This window comes from Terrapene carolina, unplaced genomic scaffold (genome assembly GCF_002925995.2).
Source record: "Terrapene carolina triunguis isolate 2854851 unplaced genomic scaffold, T_m_triunguis-2.0 Scaffold235, whole genome shotgun sequence".
Lineage (NCBI taxonomy): Eukaryota > Metazoa > Chordata > Testudines > Emydidae > Terrapene > Terrapene triunguis.
The window spans coordinates 3,814,490-3,837,596 of record NW_020664586.1 but is presented as its reverse complement, the minus strand read 5'-3'; the positions used below and the strand labels follow the sequence as shown (position 1 = coordinate 3,837,596).

At 47.5% G+C, this 23,107-nt stretch overlaps 1 protein-coding gene across 1 annotated transcript in view; it reads left to right on the top strand.

Annotated features, from left to right (window-relative positions):
* Nucleotides 1–23,107, top strand: part of CACNA2D2 (calcium voltage-gated channel auxiliary subunit alpha2delta 2) — a 585,144-nt gene that overhangs the window by 108,206 nt on the left and 453,831 nt on the right. The window contains exon 3 of the mRNA XM_026657031.2: nucleotides 4,603–4,719. Within this exon, the coding sequence (XP_026512816.1) occupies nucleotides 4,603–4,719 (117 nt within the window). The remainder of the gene's footprint in view (nucleotides 1–4,602; nucleotides 4,720–23,107) is intronic.

The window sequence follows — 23,107 nt, the reverse complement described above, 5'->3', positions numbered from 1 at the left end:
ACCTTGCAGTAGTTAGTACAGTAGTCCAGTCCATTACTGTAGAATACTTGAGTATTTCAAAGTAGCTTCCCTTTAGTGTCTGACAGCAAAGCTGCCCACTCAGAGAAGAGGAGGCCAAGAATTGATGGCAGCAGCATGACTAGGGTTGCCAAGGGAATTTTGATCTGTCATGGATGCCCAAATTGCCATGGGAAGCTTTGTAACAGAGCTGAGGAGGGAGCAGCTGTCAGCTTCAGTGTGGCAGCCCTAACTTCCCTGGTGCTTTGTATCTTCAGAGAGCTCTGTAAATGCTAAATAATGCTCCCAGATCCCCTGTGAGCTAGGCCATTACAATGTATTTTTCACTAGCTTCATTCTCAGAAATGGCTGGACTATTTTGACTGAAATTTTCCAAAACTGTTCGGCCTGAGGCAGACACTCAGCATGTACATGTAAAATTTCAGCTCAAACGATTAGTTTGGCAAAGTTATACACATCTGAAAAAAAGGTCTTATAATGGGAAGTGTTGGGCAACCTTAACAGGCAATGCTACCACCCCACCTGACTTTTTTTTTTTTTTTTTTTTTTTTGGTCACCCTCTCTTTGAATTGAAATGTTCTCATTAACCTAGATAAACTGATGGACAAAAAGCCTGCATAGGCCTATAGCTGCAGAGGGTTTGTGATGGGGGCCGGGGAGCATTGCTTGATTTTTATTATTTCCCCTCCTCCCCCGCCCAGAATGGGTCGGCACAGTTTCTGGCTGTAACCAATGGGAGCTGATTTTCCGTTTCATAATAGGAAAACACGAATTTCAGGATGCCCTCTTTATCCAAAGCTTTCTCCTTGAAGATTGTTCCTCTTCTTTTGCTTCCCTAATTGCTGCTGCTCAGCTGGAGGTAGCGTGCCTTCAAAACACATTATTTTGTTATGCTGTTACTTACCAAAGGAAAAAAGAGAGTGAGGGAGAATATAATTTATGTTCAATTTTCTATCTTTAACCCGTTCTGTGCTCGGGTGAGATTCTTTCCCAGAATAGCATCCATTGCTATCAGCAGCACACACCTTCCAGCCTGCTGGGACCCAGCTGTGTGACAAGGACCTGAAATGAGGGGTGCTCACAGATTATTCATGCAGGATATTTAAAATGTCTGTGGGATGCCTCCTTTTATTGTAAATAATTCTCTGTTCTCCAGATCCATGAATCTTTATTTCCAATGTCAGTAATTTCCAACCATAAAAGCTGTGGGGACACCAGATTGGTATGGAACATAGGATGACTTTGGGGCCAAAGTGAGTGGGTTCCTGAGAGGCACAGACTTATTGAAGCAGCTGGCTCTGAGGGGTTAGTTTCTGGGGCAATCCCTCCTGTCTTTCCTGTGAACCACGTGGCTCTTCAGCCTGAGAGAGGAGGAGACCCAGTCAGGTGTCTTCTGATCTACCCGGCTATTCCTTACGGGCATGTGATTGCAATGGGTGAGGCAAACAAATCACCTCCCTGGGCCTCTGCTCTGTGGGGTACTGGAGCACACTTCCACTCCCTGCGCCTACCAGCCCCATTCTTGTGAGCCAGTAATATAGAGAAATTGACAAGAACTTTCCATAGGCGTCAGAATAGGGTAGTCTTGCAAATTTCAACATGCTGCTCCTACTAGTTAGAATGGAGCTGACAGGCACATCGGTGGAGGAAGATTGTTATTCCATTTGCAGGGAAAGCTGGCACCCAGGGTAACTTGCTTGAAACCCTGACTTTTTGGGAAGGACGATATCTCTCCCATAAGTTCTGGGAGCAGAGCCTTGTGTGGAGTGGTATTTCTGGATGAAAGGTCAGCACAGGGTGGCTGTTGTCAGGAATACACCAGCAGCGCAGGAGAAATCGGGCACATCAGAAATAGCTTGGGCGGAATGACAATTACAGCAAGGGTCTGAGAAAACAAGGCTGGAACCTGTGGGCTAATCCTGAAGGAACTCTGGAGAGACTATCCGAGAGGAGAAGAACATCTTTTTCCTTAGCCTCAGAAAGCACCACATGCAGCCTCTGCTTCTGTAACCATTTGTCTGGGCCACTGGGGGAAGGTGGGAGGGGGACCATGGAGGGATTCAGTATTCAGACACTTTAAATTCACCTCTAGCTGCCTTCAAATTATCAGGAGCTTGTTGTTCACTGAGAAACTGCTTCAGCTCAGATTTTCAGGGAAGGGGTGGAGGGGATGGAAATATCGAAGGAATTTTTCCATGGGGTTAGTGTCTGCATCCTTCTGCTGGGCTGTTTTGCAGGGGTACTTTGAAGATCGCCTTAGAAGGGTAATACTTTGGTGGCCTTCCCTGTCCCTAAATAGTAGCATTGGGCATATTATAGGAGTTGTCTCTGCATTAGGCCTGGTGCAGGAGCTGGTGTTTGTCCGATTAATTAAACGTGTTCTTTGCTTTCTGCTGGTGGAGCTGGAATACAGAGCAGGAGTTCTCATTCCAGCCTCTTCAGAGAACATAGTGCTAGTGAAAGGTGTCAGCCTGGCCGCTCTGGTGACCGAAGCCCGCTGTTTGTACACACAGTGCTGCCTGAACAGTGGCAGCGCGAGCTGCCTCCAGTTCACCCCCTGCCAATTTACAGAAGTGTACATAGTGTTTGTCATGCTGGATCAGGGCATTGGCCCATCCACTGGGATCCTGATCCCATCACTAGCCTCTGGGAAGTGGAGCCCCACCTCACCCGACCCTGAAATACACCTATCTAGTGGTGTAGTGCAGTGCGTATAGAGCACTACCATCCTGTCTCCAGGGCATGCCCTGAAGCACCAGCTTTCATTGCTCTGATCTAGGCGTGCGTTACCACAAATGCTCCTGCTGGTCATAGAGTTATCCCCTCAACGGAGAAGAGATTGTTTCTGTCCCAGCCCATCCTTAATCCTTCCACTGAGGCTGCCAGCGCTGGGCCAGGTCTAGTAACTTTCATGATGTGTTTTGTCTGCTGGCGAGGGACCTGGGCTGAGACTCCCTGCGTGTTGCACACAAGCCACCACAGACGTCTCAGATGGATTACAGTAGTGCCTAGAGGCCCATCCCAGGTCAGGCCCCATTGGGCTAGGCGCTGTATAGACACATAGTGAGAAACAGTCCCTGCCTTGAATACTCACTGTTGCTACTGATTAGATCTAGATTTGAATTGATGTCTGAAAGGCGAAGACACCTGAAGTGTGCTAGATGGTTTGTAGGCAGGTATGAAGACAGAATTGCCTGCCCCAAAGAGCCTGCAGTCTTGTACACGGGACAAGGGGGATGAGATGCTGAGCAGTGCCCTTGAACAATGATGCTGACGTTGTGGTCTGTGAACTCCAAGGATTCAGATTTACTTGGGTGATTTTCTGCTGTCTGGTTTAACACGCCTCTGATGGGAGACCTAGGGCTTACGAGCTTGTGGGAGGATGCCTCTTAATTAGGAGAGGGAAGAGGTATGGCATGCCGTAGGGGGACAAAGGGCATGAGGCCATGTGGGGAGGTCACAAAGTGGGGGCAGTTATTTATCTGGCTTGGGCAGAGGCCAGGGGGTAGGTACTTTGATAGAAATGAAAGTCAGTACCTTGTTATCAGTGGCACTGGAAACTGTCATGCATGGAACTTCCACCAGCTGTAGTGGAGTTAGTCACCCTAAGGATTGCTCGGATCTCCCATGTTTCCTGCATAATTTAAGCCTCCTCCCCTCCCTGTGGAGATGAATGAGAGTTGTTAACTCTGAAGCCTAATGCTGACCATGTCAGTGTGGTTATTAATGATTTCACTGATTGTTCTAGCACCAGCTTCTGGCTGGTGGGACAGATCAATCCCCAGAGTGGCTCCACTGGAACTGCAGTGGGGTTTCCTCGGGGTTGAATGTGCTTAGCTAGAGTGGTTTCCATCCGTGTGAAAGAGCATGCTGCAGGAGTAAGGCTGCAAACTTTAGAAACCCAAATGAGTAGCTAATTGTATCAGGACTTTTTTTTACCTTCACCCCAGGGCAACTTCTCTCGCCCTTCTCCAGCACAGGTCGGCCAAATTCTAGGTTTACTGGGGAAGTCCTAGGTTTTATCCCAGTTTCAGTCCGATCTGGCTGGCTAACCTCCCCTCTGCCCCTTGCTGACTCGGCACTGGGCGGCAGTGCCGTAGGCTGACAGCAGATAGCACATGTGTCTATTGAACTATGGGCCCTGGGGGGTGGCAGTGAGCTCTTCTGGCAGTTGCCTGGTCTGGCGAGTGAGATTTGGAGTGTGGATTGTGACTGGGGTCTGGGGACATCATTTAGACACTGAAAAATGGGTGAAAAAATTGGGGAGGCCTTGACTGCATTGCACATTTGGGTCACCAGAGGGGTGTGCGGCCATTGCACTGGGATGTCTCAGGCATTGTGGGAGGAGAGGCCCTTAATGTGTCTGCTGGAGAAGAGAGGAAGCTGGAAAGCCCAGAGGGATGAGCTTCAGACCATACCCTTGTGCGCACCTTCCTTGCGTGCTAAGCCTCCCAACTTCCAAATCCCACAGCCCCATCTTACCCGTGCAGAACAATCCCTTGGCACTGTAGGACGGGGGTAGCTGTGTTTCTCATGTCTTTATGTAGTGATGACCGTCTCTGTTCCTTTTATTCCCCTTACTAGATCTACAATGACAACAGGAACCTGTTCGAGGTCAAGGAGAACGTCCCCAAGAAATTAGTGGAGAAAGTGTCGGGAGACATTGAGAGCCTGTTGGCCAAGAAAGTCCGGGCTTTAAAGGTAAGGGGCCTGCCTGGTGCATTGGTCTCTTGCGGTGTGTTTGGGGTCTGCGTGAAGGGATGATCCCAGCGGAATGGTGTGACCTTGCCAGCAGAACACGGTGACATGCTGTCTCCTAGGCACTGCATCTCTTAGGGGTTGCATAGCTTAACGTGAATATTTCTGAAAGGGTGTGGAAGGCACATGGGTTGGTAAATTTCAGCAAATCTCCAGCATACAGGACTTTTCAAGTAAAGTGTCGTCCTTGGTCTCAGGATAGCTGCTACGTGTGCTGCTACGGTTAGAGACGTTGGCTTCTGAACCTTTCCAGTGTATTCTCCCCGGCTGCTGAATGGGGGAAAGTAACTCAGTTCCTTAGCACAACTTACGAAAAGTGTTACCGAGAGATAGATTTGGCTCTTTAAGAGGCTGCAACCTGAAATGCTTGCATGCCTGTGTCCGATGGTCCGGATGGACTGTGCGCATATCCTGTGATACAAGTGTATGAGTTTTCCCCTTGGGCATCTGTGTAAGTTTCCAGTCTCACTTCCCATTTTGTGTCATTTTCTCTTTGAGTGAGCTCATTTCATTAGTGCTGGAGCAAGATAACCTGATCGCACTGCCATGTCATCTGAACTTGACCCTCTCTGCGATCATGTTCAGCATCTGGAGTTTTTCTGCCGCTCTCTGTAAGTTTTTAGCTGAGGAAACAACAAGGATTTCATCTCCGTGGAACAGAGAGAGCTTGTGCCTAGATGAGAGTGAAGCTGTTTCATTTATTGGAACTGTAGCTTTCTCTGGAGTGCTTGATTTTATGAAACTTTGTGTGGTGAAGTTCTGCACCTGGGAGCACAGTTCAAGTGGCAACGCCGGCCTAACCGGGCATGCAGCTGAGTTAACCAGGGGTGATGGATGAGGTGTCGTGTAAGGATGTGTGGGTGCAGCTGGAGAGATCAAAGGTCACCCTCCATCGTGGTTGGAAGGGGGCTGGACTGCAGGGAAAGACCACACCGTAGCTGTTTGGAGCAGACTTTCATTGTTGTGTTATGTAATGTTAAATACAAACTCTGTGCCTTAATAAGAGAACAAGAGAGGAGCTTTCTTAGGGGCCGGTCCCAGACTGTGGCATGAACTCCCACAGCAACTAAGGACCATCCCAAATCATTTTTTTTAAATGTATTTGCTTTCATGCTTAACCTCAGTTGTCTTCCAGCTTGATTCTATCTCTGGCATTGGCCAGTCTATAAGAGTCCCCAATTCAGTAGCCTGGCATGGTGAGGTGACTTGTATTTATCCAGGGCTGAGAGAGTCTGTGGCTTCATTGGATTTCAAATCCTGATTTGAATATGTCTTCTGAAGTATGCACTTTCAGAATGAGACCCTGGGTGGTTCATCTCTCATCAAGTCAGTTTGAATGTCCATACACCTCAATTAAAATATTTTAGCAGGTGCTCCTGGTCTCTCCTCCCAGATTGGTGATAGGCAATAGAATCTAGGGATGGGGGAAACCTATAGGCTCCTCCAGCCCCTCTCCCTGCCAGTGCAGGACTGTACAGTGCCAAAGGGGCCAGGATCTAAGCCACAGCACTCCCTCCACTTCCTTTGGGAGTCTCTAAACGCTATGTTCCTAAGGCTATGTCTACACTACAGACCTTACAGTGACACAGCTGTACCGCTGCAGCTGCGCCACTGTAAGGTCTCCTGTGGACATAGCGCTGTCTGCACCCCTGATAGATGACAGTTTTTCTGACAAAAGTGCTAGTGTAGACAAAACCTTACACAACTCTTCTCTACCAGGAAGTTTTTCCTCATCTCCAACCTACGTTTTCCTTTGCCTCAGCTCTCCTTCCAGTTGAATCATCTCTCTGAGACGTTCCCCGCCCCCCTCCCCCCATGACTCATGGGAACGATGATGATTTTCCTTAAATGATTTTTTCCAGCGGCTGAGTCAAGTGTGACTGACGTGTATCAGTGAGAGTGGGAGGGGGCATCAGGCCTTATGTAGCACAATTTTTGTGGTACCTGTATGCTTCCACCGCTGGAAAAGTAGTCCCCTCCCCACTCTGTAGTCCCCCTCCAGAGCAGGGTTTCTGGAGGAAGGTACTAGCTTGTCTTTTGACATGCTGCACGGGCACTGTATAGGAGTCATTCAAATTAGATGATGATTCAGCCCATTCAGCAAAGAGCCTGCTGTTCCCAATTTCAAAGGAAAACATTCATGCATCCTGATTAAAGAAAGTTAAGCTGTGTCCAGAGTGTTTATTAATAATATTTACAGTCCCCCCGCTTCCCCTATAGAAACAAGAATTAAACACAAGAAACCACCTCGGTGCTGACTTTCGGTGGCAGTGGCTTGACACAGCCTTATGGCTGCAGCAGGGGTCTGGCCATTACAGGCATTCTTATTTCCCACGTGCATTTCAGAGTAATGCGGGGGCAGGAGAGTGATTGCTTCCCTCAGTAAAACTGATCTGCAAGGCTGGGCACTTAGCTACTGCTCTTCCTCTTTACACTGGACCATCTCTTGTCTGTTTCCTCATGAGACAGGAAAAATTCCCAACTGGATCTCTCTGCAACACTCCTTTCTTGTTCTCTCCAGGTACATTTTCCACTGGCCCTGTGGGGTTAGTGCACTCTGCCAGGTACCAGGAGACTTCTTCCTGGCCCACCCTTCTCCCCAGCCATAAGCATGAAATCAGTATGGAGCTGCCTCTGTCCCCAGTGCCCGTTGTCCAGGGGAAGCCCCTTTCACACCAACCCAGCCCTGTGTTAACTCTTATTGTATCCTTTTTTAGGCCCTACAATCACCATTCTGCTTGCTTCCTAGTGTCACCAGCAGGGATGGAACCCTAGGCTTTCAATCCCAAAAGCACAGCCCTCTACCTTGAGCTAATGGAGTAACTCTGCTAGTAGCTGTAGTAGGCTTGTATCCTAGTTGGCTGACACTAGAGGACACAACATACTTAGCCAGTGTGTCACATCAAATGAATTATAGGGAAACAAAATGGATGCCTCTGATTGCTTTCCTGCATCAAATTCAAACGTCTGTGGTGCTTTTTGGCCCAGACCAACAGTTGCCCTGGTTCTGCCTGGGAAATATGTCTCCCCTGACCCTTGCAAAAGGGTCAAGGTGTCGGCAACTGCCAAATGACTGATGGTGAGTTAACTCCATCTTCATGAGACTGGCACTCCGAATGCCTGCGGAGGGCAGTGAGTGCCTGGCTGGAAAGAGGGGGCTGGCTGGCATTGCCTCTCTCCCCTGCTCTATTCACTGGTGTTGGTTTTTTTTTTTTTTAACCTAAGTTAACATGTTTCTATTGCGCCCCGCCCATCTCTGGAGAGCACCAACCCTCTGTGTTCAGGCGCTGGCTGGGCGAGGGAGAAAGCTCTAGTTCCACTCAGGTGACGTGGCAGTGAAGAATCCGGTGTCAGCAAACAGGCTCGGGTGTTCCAGGCTGCAGCTGCAGTGGCCGCTGATGCACAGGGCCAAAGGCTGGATCTTGCTGGCGCCACTCACGCAGGAAGCCCTGCCGAAATCAGTGGGGTGACTTGTGTGAGTCAGGGGAGCCGCAAGGGAATCCATGATTGATGAGGACCCCGGAGACAGCAGATTTTAGGGGAGAAGGATGAAGGAGAGATGGGGGAGGGGGAAGCTGGGTCCCCCTTCCTCACGTCTGCATTGTTGCTCTTTCTGAAATCCCCGTGCTGCTCTGTGCATTGGACAAGTACAGGAGATGCTGCCTAGATGTGCTGTATTATAATGGTGCTGCTGCTGTGTAATTGCTGCCTGCAGAAGAGTTTGGGAGAAAAATAAACTCTACTAAATGGACCTGATTTTTATTATTTTTGGCTGTGGATAGATTTGGGTGATTTACTTCTTGGAAGTATAATCCCCTTCAGTGGTATTGCTGCTGGCTTCTTCTCCCTCCCTTCTGGGCCTGTTGTGTGTTACTTCCCATGTCAATGATTAGCCACTCTCCAGGGTGGCATGTGCCTTGGGGTCAGGAGGAGCTGATGACCAGGGAGGAAGGGACCCACCATGACAGTTAAGGCAGAGGTTTGCTATTTCCTGCATGTGCTTTCGCTTGCTACCTGGATGTGCAGATCGGAGTAGTAATTGCTTCGTGTTAAGCTGTGCATGCCACTTCCATGGCTTCCTCCACCTGCTCTCTGCGGCTGCGTGCCACTGATGTGCTCCACTCAGGCCAGACTCTCTTCCTAACCAGCTCTGTAAATGCCAAGCTGCAGCACAGCAAAGGGAGGAGGGCAGCAGGGGTTGTGGTTTGAGCTGATGTCGGATTTCAGAAAGCATCAGTGCAAACAGCTGATATGCCACTGACATTTTCCAGAGGTGTTAAGTGGCACAGGGGAAATATTTATTAATTGCAGCAATAGACATGATCCTTTGCCAGAGTAACTCCCTGAAACATGGGAGGCTGCGCTTTCCATGGGCGGGAGCTTCTGGACCTCCATGTGCCCGATTCCCACCATGTCACTCTCTCCCCCTGAATCCCATGGTGTTATCCTAGCTGATCCCAGTGTAGGGGAGATAAGAATCTAGTCCCAGGGCTGTGGCAGCAGTGTCTTTTTCTCTGTTTGCTGAGCAGTTTCTTGGAGCATCTCTCTGTAGCTAAAGTCAAACACCAGTGGAAAAGTCACTGTTGCTGATTAGCTCCACTCAACTCAGAGTGGTAAAACAGGGCATTGTCTCTCCTCCTCCTCCCTCCCTCCCCCCCGGGCCATGAATGTCTCATGACTGCTTTTTTTGTAATCAGCAAGGGATACGAGCTGTGTGTGCTGTTAGTATCTGGATCTGAATTTTCCCCACATTCTTAGGGGTTAGGGGCAGGATGGAAAGCTTCGATCCTGGGTTTCATTTTGGGCTTTTCCCATGCAGACCTCTGAAGGCTAATTCGACTGCTGATTGGTTCCTGTTTCACAGGCTTAGCCACAGATGATTTGTTTTGCCTCATGATAGCTGTACATCCCATTGCTTACCATGGGCTATGCTGAGTTATTTATACACTGTGACTTGCCTAAACAGTGCTGGCTGTGTTGGTGTTTTCTCCTTCTCTGAAAGGAGTCCATGTGATGCAATAAAATAAGATACAAATAGCCACACTCTCTGATGTTGTTTAACCTGGAACGCTGGGAATTGGAGATGGAGACCAGAACCAACAGACCCTAAGCAGTCCAGGTCCCAGCTCCTTTAGCAGTTGCCCATTACTCCACGATCCAGCCTGGCAGCTGGGTTCAGCTGGGTCACTCTGCCTGATAGTTCCTAGATCTGAACCTCTGGGGGCAAGACGTTGAGGGCGGTGCTCAGTGCTAAAGCCGGCCTCTCCACGCATTGGACTGCCTGCCTAGGGTCTTTGCACAGGCCTGAAGGGTGGGCAGCTGAGGCTGTATTTCTCAGTCTGCACAAATTCTAGTGGCAAAGTGGCAAAAATTCTAGTAGAAAAGTTTAAGCTGCCTTATGGTGGAGACCTGTTTGTTGTTTCCTGTAGCCTGCAGCTCTGTGAGTGAGGTGTTGGAGTCCGGCGCTGCCCAGGAGCGGTCAGTTAAATGGGTCCTCTGTTCTTTCCAATTCCAATTCTTTCCAGCTTATTCTCTCTCCTTTCTCCCCCATCACAATTCCATGCTTGTTTTCACCTTCCGTCTCTCCCGCTGCTGACCTGTGTGGATGAACCATGGGTTTTGTTAACACCTACTTATCTCCAATGCCTGATGAATGCTCTGGTGAAAGGACCTCTTTGGTAAAGATTCAACATTCCTGTCCCTTCAGTTAAGATGCAAGAGCTCATTGTGTACATCCTAGAAGATCCCCAAATTGTCCTCCAGCAAAGGCAGGGAAGATCAGGCATGGCCTTCCACATTACCCTACGGCAAAACACAAGCAGCAGGCGAAAAGCTCTCGGGGTGTATTTTTATTTTAAACACTTTTGCAGGTCTCCTTGAAGAGATTTCCTGGGGGTGTTGCTATTACTGAGGAATGTGTTTCCCTTCTCCCCTGGCTCCAGTTCCAAAGATGGTGCTTGGCAGCACTGGCTGTGCAGTGCATGAGAAAGGGGACAGCGTCTTAGTGGTGTCAGCATGTGACCAGGCATTGGGAGACCTGGCTTCACCCAGGAGACTTGGAGAAATTGGGAAACTTACTTAACTTTTTGTGCCTCAGTCTCCCCATCAGGATATCACTACTCATCTGCTTTGCATGGTAGTGCAATTAATGGTTCTAAAGTATTTTGAATCCTGGGAGGGAAGGCACTGCAGAAGTGTGGTGCGTTGTTATAGAACCTTCTATCGGGGCTTTCCAGGGATGATAGCTGGTTGGTCAGGGTGCTTGTAGGGTTGGCAGCTCATCCTCTGATGCTCTTAGTCCTGGTGTACGCTGTCTGGTTCTATTCCACTGGGAGTTGTCTCAGGCTCAGTCTGCGTCTAGCATATATCATGCATGCAGAGGGGATTTAATTGGACAGGTTTATCCCTTTAACAGCTCTGATAGCCATGAGATTTCCCTTACAGGTATTAAGTAATGGAGTATTTATCAGCTCTTCAGTTCCCTGATAGGGAGAGTGAAAGGTTTCACTTGTCTGAAGACTTGCAAAGATTGGCATGCAACAAAATGTTCCTCTGCTCCATTCAGAGTGGTTCCCCTCCCACCGCCCCCACCCCCCCGTAAGTAAGTCTTATGTCGCTGTCATTGCATGCAGTTAAATCTCTCCTGTGGAGAACTATCTGACTTGTGACAGCAATGTTTGTGCTGAGGGTGGTATTAGGGCACAATGGGCAAGGCTAATCCAGTTTGGAACAGGACTGCCCTTGCTCCTCCAGCGAAAGCCACTGAGTTGTGTCAGGAGCTGCTTCTCTCTTTGTCCTGTTGCTCTCCATGCTAATTGCCTGTAGCATTGTTCCTCTCTGGCTTCTGGAGGCATGTGATATGGAGGACTGGGTAGCATAGTGAATTAGTGCTCATAAAAAGCATTCTCCCCCCTCTTCCCAGTGGCATGTCTGGGGCTGTCTGAACTTTCCCATCGGGGTGGTGGCCCTGCTGTTAGGATACCCGCTCAGGTCAGCAAAGCAAACTTGCATTGGTAGCCACAGCTGGCCTCCTTGTGACGAGCCTAGGAGCCAACACTGGCAGAGAGAAGGTGCCACATGCTCAGGGTTTAACTGACCGCCATATTTGGGGTCAGGAAGGAATTTTCCTCCAGGGAAGATTGGCAGAGGCCCTGGAGGCTTTTCGCCTTCCTCTGCAGCATGGGGCACGGGTCACTTGCTGGAGGATTCTCTGCACCTTGAGGTCTTTAAACCACGATTTGAGGACTTCAGTAACTCAGACATAGATTAGGGGTTTTGTTACAGGAGTGGGTGGGTGAGATTCTGTGGCCTGCGTTGTGCAGGAGGTCAGACTAGATGATCATAATGGTCCCTTCTGACCTTAAGTCTATGAGTCTGAGTCTATGAACTGCAGAGGAAGAGTCAGCAGGAAGGGGTCATTGAGCTGAAATAAAGACTATACTGAACCACAGTCCACCAGACTGTTGGGCTCCCAGGACTCCAGCAGAGTCAGGGCCGGCTCCAGGCACCAGCTGAGCAAGCTGGTGCTTGGGGCAGCAGATTGTTGGAGGCGGCATTCCGCCCAATCCTAGGGCGGCACGGCCGCGCTGCTTTTTTGTTGTTGTTGTTCTTGTTCCGCTCCGGCCGCCCTGTAGGGGGCGGCGGTGCAGAGAACCAGAGCGCCCTGCAGGGCAGTCCTCTTCCTTCCCTCCCCACCGACTGGAGCGGAGCCCTCGCGGCAGGAGGCGGCGCAGCGGGAGGGGCCACGTGGCAGCGCCCCTGCTGTAGCCCTGGCCGCCCGCTCCCTCCTCCCCACCCCCCCCCAAGACGGTCCCCCTGCACCCGTGCTCTGGCTGCGCCACAGGTTGTTTTTGGCTTGGGGCGGCCAAAAAGCTAGAGCCGACCCTGAGCAGAGTGTACTACGCATGCAGGCCTGTAGCCTGTAGGGTTCCTCCTCTTTACCCGGACATGGCCCATGGGTTCTACACAGCATGAGACTTTTGGGCAGGGCAGGAAGAGGACAGATGCCTACACCCAGATCTCCTGGGTCCCAGTCCAGTGCCCTGTCCACTAGGTCACACTATCTGCCTGTCTTTCCCCATTTCAGATGGCAGGTGACCTATGTGGGGAAGTATTTCCTTCAGACACTGCCTGTGTTTAGCTGGGAGCTAGGGGCTCAACTGATACAGCATGCACACGTCATACTGTGCCCAATCACACAGAGCAGAAACCCACCCAGCAATAAAGATGGAAATTAGCTTCCTCTGCTCAGCACTTGCATTTAAAGAGAAGGGGGGGAAAATAACACACTGCCTAAACTGCAAACATTTAAAGGTATAATCTCCTTGCTTTGTTAATTAATAGTGATAATCTGTCCCTTCTCCCACTTGTTTCCTAATTGCTGGTTAGTAGTTTTTGTTTTAATTATATTTTTAATTCACTCCTAATCAAATCTTGGCTGACTCGCTTCATTTATTTATTTATTTATTTGGTCTGTATGTGTGCATGTCTCTGTCTCTTCCCCACCTCCCCTTCTCTTCCTCTTCCTTCCCCCCTCCACCCTTCTCTCACTGTTCCTGAACTGGACCTGATCCAGTAATCCAATCTGAATCCAATCTCTCAAGTCTGGAATTCTAATTTACAGATTGCAAAGAGGGAGTTGAACAATGCGCACACACCAGGACGGGAGTTTATTGTCTAATCTAATCAGGGACAATCAGAGGTTTGTAACAAGTCTATCAGAACTGTATTGGGCCCATTTGCAGAGCAATGTAACCAGCCTTCTAATAATGCTAACACGATTTAGGGCTTCGTGCACTTTCATGCAGATTATGTCGTACGTTTTCCTTTCTTCTTGCATGTATGCTTGGCAGAAGCCCAGCCCTGTTTGCTTTAAAACTTTGTAAGCTGCTTGGTGAGCTCTGAGGTTTCAGAGAGATGTGAGGCTGCACATCCTTCCATTGTGGCGTCTGCAGGGCCCTGAGCGATCGTGCCAGTGGCACCATGTGCCCTGTGTGTGGAAGAGATCAGAGTACTTCCTGAGCAGAGGCCTCTCCAACTCGCTCCATGTGGGTTTTCCAAGCAGCCACAGCGGCATGCCATGTCTGTTACTCAGGATGCATTTGAGCTGCGCTGCTGGGAAATAGGAGGTAGTAACTCATGTATGGAGATACCTGATAAGTTTCTGCATTGAAGATACGTCCTAACCTTGTACATATGTGTATGAGCCCTCCAGCACTTTTGGCTGGGAGAGGATGTTGCCAAAGAATGAATAAATATACAAGGGCCTTTTTTCTGTCTTGCTACAGGGCATCTAAAACCTGGTGCTCGGCTTTTGTAGATTTAATTGTTTTGGTTTATATGTAGCGTGTGCTTGGGCTGTGGGCTCCATCACAGCTCAAGAGCAAGAAACCTGTGTTTTCTAGTGGTTAGAGCAAAGGCCCAGAGGCCAGGGAAATCCTGGGTTCCACTTCCTCAAGTGTGACTGGCTAGCCTTGGGCAAGTAGTTACTTTGTCTCCTTGTGCTTTCCTGATCAAATAAATGATCTCTCCTCCTTTCTCTATTATCGCCAGTAGTGTCCAGCTTTCATCAAAGAGCTGAGCTGCCTTGGAGTCAGTCACTTACTGTGGGTCGCTGCTGCTCAGCTGTCTGTACCTATGGGCTTGGCTTTGGTTTATTTTGGGCTTCTGTATTTCCTCATGCTCCTAAAGTATTTTCTCTCTGGTGCTTGCTCCACACTGAAGTCTCTCCTGAGATAGGTGTGACGCAGGCAGTTTCAGTATGCTTCTGTTCATTGCACTGTCCTCAGTTGCGGGCTCTGAACTCCTAAAATTGCTCTGTGGGGGTGGCCCAACTGCATTTGACTTAAAGGGTTGTGTTTTCTAAATTGGCTGAGTAAAATTTGCCTGGGCACCTTTATGCCTGGTGTACTCATACCTGAAAACACAAGCCCCGTGGGTGCTGGATTGCACACACAAGCCTGGAGGTACAAGATCGACTTTAAGCACTTTGGGGCTCTGTGCCTTTTCATTATGGGCCTGATTCTTGTTTGCACTAAGGCTCCTTTACACTACTCTGGCAGCACGCAGGAGCCTTAAAGGGGGGAGGGGGGATTATAAGGACACCCTCTTTAAGGCTCTTCACACTGCCACAGTAGTGTACAGAGGCTTCCTTAAGGTAAATGAGAGTCAGGCCCTATAGATCTGTACTCTGCCTAGCACAACAGGCTCTGATTCCTGATTCGGGACTCTTGCTGCTACAATGCAGATGTAATAATGGGGTGTCATAAATTATGTGGATGCATCTTACAGGAGATTGCATCATGTGAACATTTGGCCCAAATTTACAATTTTTTTTTTTTTTTAAATCTTGTGTTAAAAAAAATGTAGGGGGCTGCAGTCCCCTGTTAACCTTTTTCATTTCTACTGTTGCAAGGGCCCCAGAGACCCCTGAAACTCATAGAATAGAAAGAGGGGCAGTTTTTTAAAACTTTGCCGGTAATGTTTAGCTTTGTATTTAACAGCACTTTGCTGTCATCTTTTTCAGGTTCCCCTACACAGTCAGTGTCTCATGTTGTTTCTGTGGCTCTTTCTCCCGTGTAGTACCAGACTTTCTTAAAAATAGGTTTTAATGGACTGAATTTCAAGTTAGTAATATCTCTTTAAGCAACATAACAGCTATAGAATACTGAAGTGAACAACCCACGTAAATTTAAAACCTGGCAAACCCTAGCTTCAGTTTTACTGCTGCTGTTTTTTAAAAAGAAGCCAAGAACGTGAAGGAGCTTTTGTGTAGAAAATACCCTAGAGTCCTGCATAGTTATGGATATTCCCCTAGATGCAGACTGGCACTGAGCAGTGTTTATTAGAGAGGAAATTGGACATAGTCAGTTGATGCACTCTTTAGTCCCTGGAGACCTGGGTTTGCCTGGCTTAGGTTGTCGTGTAGTTTGTGGATGTTTGTCTTACCCACATTTACGCATTAGTGTTAATTAATGTGTTCATACTAGTTAATGTTTGTAAAGCACTTTGAATACATAAAGTGCTCTGCAGAGTCAGTGCTAAACATAATGCATTTTCTGACCCAAAGCTTAGCATCACTGGCAATCGCAGCTGAATCCCAGCTGGGAATAAATGGGTGTTTAAATTCAGAGCTGCTGTACATGGGCAGAACTGCAGGCCAGGATTTAGGTGCTTTGGTAGAGACATATGGCGTCCCAGGGCTGGAAGAGCCAGGGGTGCTGTAGGTCAAGATTGAGGTGCATAGGCACAACTGTGTTGGAGCCTAGGACCTCCATTCCTGCCCCTTCCTTTTTCCAAATGTAGCTTTAAAAACCTCTGGCTCTGGCTCAGACACTGCTCTCCATGCAGATCGAGGAACATACAAGGATAGAGGGGATAAATAAAACTTATGGCTGTAGGTACTCAAATGCTTAGTGTCGCAGTAAGAAATGAAGAGACCGGATCTAGTCAGGAACTGAGATCAGAGAATGGAGTTTCAGCTTAATTCTGCACTAGATAGTCAACTTTATGAGCTGCCAGCTCAGTTAGCGATTGTAATTACTGTGGACGTTTGTGCAGTTTTGGGGCATTAGCCTTTAGGGTCTTGAGAGCTCAGTTCAAATCCTGCTTTGTGGTCCAAGTGAAAGTGAATTTCGTGATCTCTGCTTAGGAGAGGTGCAGGACTGGAAGAGTAGGGGCAGGTGAGGAGCATTGGCAGAGCTGTATGGGTGACCCTGAATTGGCATAGCAGAGGCTGGTGCAGATCAGGAATGAGAGACAGCCTCAAACCGACATGAAGGCAGCTTTCACAGCCCTGTTATGTGGCTTGACTCTAAGCCGCTGCTGCTAAACTCTATATAACTGGCAGCCCGCCTGCCTCTCTCGCGCTCTCTCTCTCTCAGTGCAAATGATGGGGCCTGGGCTGCCCACAGCTCTGTCTGCACCCTTGAAGAAGTGAGCGTGAAACATGGCAGCATCAGGCACAGCCCATAGCATAGAGCTATTACATATTCTCAGGGCAACTGATGTCCATTAAACATTTGAGTGACATTGGAACAATGTACAAAATATCTACATTAGATATCTAGCAAATCTTAATAAAAAAAAAAAAAAAGCCGACAAGAATGTAAATTGCACATACAATTGTGATAACGAGCTGCAGATAACATTAAAGAGATTGTATCAATTTAATGCAAGTTTAGTGCCAAGCTCTGTGATCCGCTCTTTAAAGAGCAATCCTTGTTAGGCAGTGGAATTTCAGCAGAAAGTATGTAAATTGCCTGAGCCTTCTGTACAAGCCGTCTCTAAACCTACAACCTCGAGCTTCAAGAAACTGTCTGCTTCCTGGGGATGAATGAAAAGCTGCCCAGTTGCCATAATAATGATTATATCCTTTTTGTTTTAAAATAGGCTGCCCAAGCCTGCTGGCCTTTGGGTGCCTAACAAACTAGAATTAAAAATGTATCTTACCACAGTGGCAGCCCAGCTCAGTAAATTCCAGAACCGTAGGAGAAATCTTGAGCAATGCACCTACCAGCATGTAATCATGTGACTACCCACAAGGCAAGTGAGACTGATAGAAGCAGAAGTCTTTCCCCAGGAGCATGCCTCACCTGGACACTGGTCTCTATTGCAGAGTGACTGGATACAATGGTCCTAGGCTTCATGCTCAAATATTAAAGAGCTTGAATTACGTTAGCCGAATAATAAGGAGCTAATGGGGTTACAGACACTACGTGGGCAAAGACATTGTCTGCAGCAGCTGCAGGGTGAGAGTAGCATTTGAGGATAGATTTGAACAATCCCATAACCCAGCCTAGAACTTGCAGATTGGTTCTTCTATCTATGCTAATGCTTACAACAGTCTCCCATGTCTTCTGGGCCAACTGACTTTTTTCCTCGTTAAATCTCTTCTTTAGAGCCCATGATTTCCATCCTATAGTGTTTTGATTTCTCCATACCCATTGCACCTACTGAGATGAATTCAGCCAAATAAGACCATCTTAAAATATTATTGTCAGAGCTGTGCAATCAGTCTCAAGCATAGTGTGTCTCTGGTCCCCTTAGTGCAGGACATGAGTTGCAAGTGAAGGATCTGCTGCATTGCCAGGAGATCAAGGGAAGTGATTATTCCCCTCTATTCAGCACTGGTGAGGCCACATTTTTGGGTCCAGTTTTGGGTCCCCCACTACAGAAAGGATGTGGACAAATTGGAGAGAGTCCAGCGGAGTGCAATGAAAATTATTAGGGGGCTGGGACACATGACTTAGGAGGGGAGGCTGAGGGAACTGGGCTTATTTAGTCTGCAGAAGAGAAGAGTGAGGGGGGATTTGATAGCAGCCTTCAACTAGCTGAAAGGGGATTCCAAAGAGGATGGAGCTCGGCTGTTTTCAGTGGTGGCAGATGACAGAACAAGAAGCAGTGCTCTCAAGTTGCAGTGGGGGAAGTCTAGGTTGGATATTAGGAAAAACTATTTTACTAGGAGAGTGGTGAAGCACTGGAATGGGTTACCTAGGGAGGTGGTGGAATTTCCTTCCTTAGAGGTTTTTAAGGCCCAGCTTGACAAAGCCCTGGCTGGGATGATTTAGTTGGGGTTGGACTGGATGACCTCCTGAGGTCTCTTTCAACCCTAATCTTCTATGATTCTATGATCTCTGGCTGCTGCCTGCAACGTCTTCCTTTCCTGTCTCCCATTGATGATAATGCCAGTGCCAATCATTGGACAATCATGAGGCTTTAAAAAAATGTGTATGGGTTTTTTCTTTGCTTTCTAGATTTTGGTTCTTTAGGGATCATGTTTTCAAGCTTTTCCCCCCTGCAATGAAGAGGGCAAGAAACGTTTTTGCATGATACCTCAGCTTTAATTTTTAATCACCTGACTCCAGGAGATGCAGCTTTAAGGAAAATATCAAACATTGTGAGACTTGCAATAAAATCATAAGAGTTGGCAACACTGCATGACTTCACTTGGCCCTGTCGGTGCTGAATCAGTGAGCTTGCTTCGCATCCATTGCAGCATGAATGAATGTGCATGCACACAATTAGCCTTGTTAAGCTGGACTCTGGAAACCATTTGTATTGCATAGCAACAACAACTTTATTGAACCTAGCTTATGAGCAGTTTCACATTCTGACTTGCCAATAGATGGCACACTTTGTATGAATGAATTATGTACATATAAACAGATATATCTCTTGTGTATACTATTTCCAGAGCAATCTTCACTGCTCACTTTCCACACACATAAATGGAGACTCCCATAACTTTTATAGTTGCCATTAAGGTAGCTGGGTGAGAATTTAGATCTAAAGATTCAGCTTTGCAGAGGTTGTGTGTGGGAACTGATCATAGAATCATAGAATATCAGGGTTGGAAGGGATCTCAGGAAGTCCTCTAGTCCAGTGATTCCCAAACTTTTACCTCTTTCACTAAAATGTCAAGTCTCATGAACCCCCTCCTAAAAATGAATATTTCCAGGGATTTTCTTCCTTACCTGAGGATAAAGTATAAAAGCAGTGATCTTGGAAGTATAAAATTTGTTTTTATGACATGCTTATTACACACTATTTATTATTTATCATTACAGTATTTTATTACATTATGAAAACGGCAACACTCTTCCAAGATCTCACTTTTGTAGCTTGTATCACTTTGATTAAGCCTCTTATAAGACAAAGCTCCTAGGTTTCATCAAGGAGTATCAGATGTGAAACAACATGAAGGTATTTAAGAAGCCAACTCAAAGAGTTCCTCCTACACAACATTCAGGTCTTGAGCAGTCCAGGCAAACAACGCACGTTACAACAAAGCTTAAACTTGTTCTTCGTAATAATTTAAAAAACAATACTAGCAGCCTATTTAATTTTAAAAACAGCAAAAAAATATCCACCTCCCTTTCCATTTCTTATAAGGAGTCTTGAAGTTTAAATCTCCTCAGTGTGATAGATGTGCTTGCTTTGATCTGCATAGCTCTTGGAAGTCCCTGGGGCTCCGGGCTGCTGGCCCTGTGCTGCCTGGGATCCCTAGGGACAGATCTGTCCGCCATTAGGAAATTTCCCTCTGAGAACCCTCTGTAACATTTTGTGAACCCCCAGGGGTTCACGAACCCCAGTTTGGGAACCACGCTCTAGTCCAACCCCCTGCTCAAAGCAGGACCAATCCCCAACTAAATCATCCCAGCCAGGGCTACGTCAAGCCTGACCTTAAAAACCTCTAAGGAAGGCGATTCCACCACCTCCCTAGGTAACCCATTCCAGTGCTTCACCACCCTCCTAGTGAAAAAGTTTTTCTTAATATCCAACCTAAACCTTCCCCACTGCAACTTGAGACCGTTACTCCTTGTTCTGTCATCTGGTACCACTGAGAAGAGTCTAGATCCATCCTCTTTGGAACCCCCTTTCAGGTAGTTGAAAGCAGGTATCAAATCCCCCCTCATTCTTCTCTTCTGCAGACTAAACAATCCCAGTTCCCTCAGCCTCTCCTCATAAGTCATGTGCTCCAGCCCCCTAATCATTTTTGTTGCCCTCCGCTGGACTCTTTCCAATTTTTCCACATCCTTCTTGTAGTGTGGGGCCCAAAACTGGACACAGTACTCCAGATGAGGCCTCACCAATGCCGAATAGAGGGGAATGATCACATCCTTCAATCTGCTGGCAATGCCCCTACTTATACAGCCCAAAATGCCGTTAGCTTTCTTTGCAACAAGGGCACACTGTTGACTCATATCCAGCTTCTCGTCCACTGTAACCCCTAGGTCCTTTTCTGCAGAACTGCTTCCTAGCCACTCAGTCCCTAGTCTGTAGCAGTGCATAGGATTCTTCCGTCCTAAGTGCAGGACTCTGCACTTGTCCTTGTTGAACCTCATCAGATTTCTTTTGGCCCAATCCTCTAATGTGTCTAGGTCCCTCTGTATCTTATCCCTACCCTCCAGCGTATCTACCACTCCTCCCAGTTTAGTGTCATCTGCAAACTTGCTGAGGGTGCAGTCCACGCCATCCTCCAGATCATTAATGAAGATATCGAACAAAACCCATCCCCAGGACTGATGATGATGGAGGGAGGAGAACCAGGTAACAGTGTTGGGAGCAATATAAGCGCTAAATATTACACAAGCAAAACAGGGCCAGCTTTGGAGAGTAGGTGTCCTGAAAAAACCCACCTCAAGATAATATTTTTGCCTTTTCAAGCAATTTTCATCAAAGAAACGCAAAGCACTTAACAACAGTCTGATGTGGTGGTGGCTGACGATCCCTACTTTACACATGGGGAAACTGAGGCACAGAGTAGTTTCACATAGTGAGTGTGGCAGAGCTGGGAGTAGAACCCACATCTCCTGAATCTCAGTGCAACGTCTGTAACCACAAGACCATTCCTCAAGGGTTACCACTAGACATAAAATAGCAAAACTGCTGGAGGAGAATGATGGTCCAAAGCCTCTTGTCTGAGTACTTTTTTTTGTAACAGAGGCTGCTAGAGGGCCATGGGTTTTAAATAGCCTATTTGTATAATAGTGTCCAGCTGTTCTTTGCCTCCTCTGTACCAAACCACTGCTCTGCTCCTTTCTCTGCCTTCTTTTGCAACCTGCTGGAGGATATGTGCTCGAGTGCAACTAAACGACAATTGAAAAATGGAGATAGGGCTGGGAGAATGGGCAGTCTCAGTCTGGGATGCCCGTAACATGATATTATGGTTGCAGGGATATATTGTAGCTTCACCCCACTCGCAACTCTCCCATAGTCTCCCATTTTAAGCCACAGACCCACACATGAGCTTTTCTTAGGGAAAACCCCACAGTTCACCTCACTTTTAAATCGGTCACCATGTTACAGTACCCTGTTTCACTGACTGTATTACTCCAGCAGGGCCTGAACCCCATTGGGCCTGCCATATACTGCTGTTCAGGTGTTGTCACTAACTGATAGATGAAGGGACTTAGGACAGCTTTTTCAAAACAAGTATGACTGACTGATCCATAGGTACATCACAAGTAGAGAGGCCAGAGTTAAAATAACAACCACCCAACCACATGTTGTTTGCAGTGGTGTTGTCATGTTGGTCCCAGAGTGTGAGAGAGACAGGATGGATGAGGTAATATTGTTTATTGGCCCATCTTCTATTGGTGAAAGAGATTCAAGCTTCAGGACCTGAAGAAGAGCTCTGTGGAGCTTGAAAGCTTGTCTCTTTCACCAACAGAAGTTGGGCCAGTAAAAGATATTACCTCACCTTCCTTGTCTCTCAAAGTGTGTGGGGCATTAAATGGACACTTTTCTCATCCCTGGAAGACCTGGACTTCGCAGATAATGTCTCTCTCCTATCACATACTCAACACCATATACAAGACAGAACAACTCAACTCAACGCATTCAGCCAGCAAATTGGACTGAAAATCAACCGCAATAAGACAGATATCATGACCTGTAATATTACCTCACCATCACCAAGTATGGATAGAGGATTATGTTCTCACCAATGTAGAAACATTCACATACTTGGACAGCACCATCAGCCAGGACGGTGGAACAAGCCAGGACATCTGGAACAAAATCAGAAAAGCCGGGAACACCTTCAGGAGCTTAAATATAGTCTGGAAATCATCAAAATACAACACCAAAATCAAACTCAAGATTTATCAGAGCTGCGTACTTTCAACACTACTTTATAGTGCAGAATGCTGGGGAATGAGAAAGTATGACATGTCCAGACTGTCTTCATTCCATATAACCTGCCTCAGAAAAATCCTCCATATCTTTTGGCCCAGATCAATCTCAAATCAAGATCTATTGACACAGTGAAGCCAAGAGGATCTGAGCACCATCATGGCCAGGAGGCGTTGGAGATGGAGATCGGTCATGTGCTTCGGGTGGAAACTGATTCCATCACCAGAGTAGCAATAAGATGGACACCTGAAGGCAAGCGAAAACGAGGCTGCCCAAAAACCACATGAAGAGCTGTGGAAGCCGAGCTGAAAAACGGGGCACAGCTGGGGAACCATTGGAAGATTTGCCAGAAACAGACAGGAGTGGAGGAGCTTCATCACTGCCCTAAAAGCCAGAGGCGTAATAGGAACATGTTGATGTTGATGACCTTGTCTCTGAGCACATAATGTTTGACTTCAGCCTTGGCCTTTCCTTGCTAGCTCTGGGTAGGCTGCCAGCCTTGGGGTGGGTGAGGCAGCCTGCCCACGCAGCCTCTACCTCTGATTTTCCCCCCCCCCACCTCAGTTGCTGTCTCCCCCTGAATTCACAGGCTCTCTTATTCATTCCAAGATACGTTGTTCAAGATTTTAAAGTTCCTTGGTCAGATTTGGGACTTTGTACCTGGTCTGTGTTTCTTCAGGAGGGGCTGGCTGGG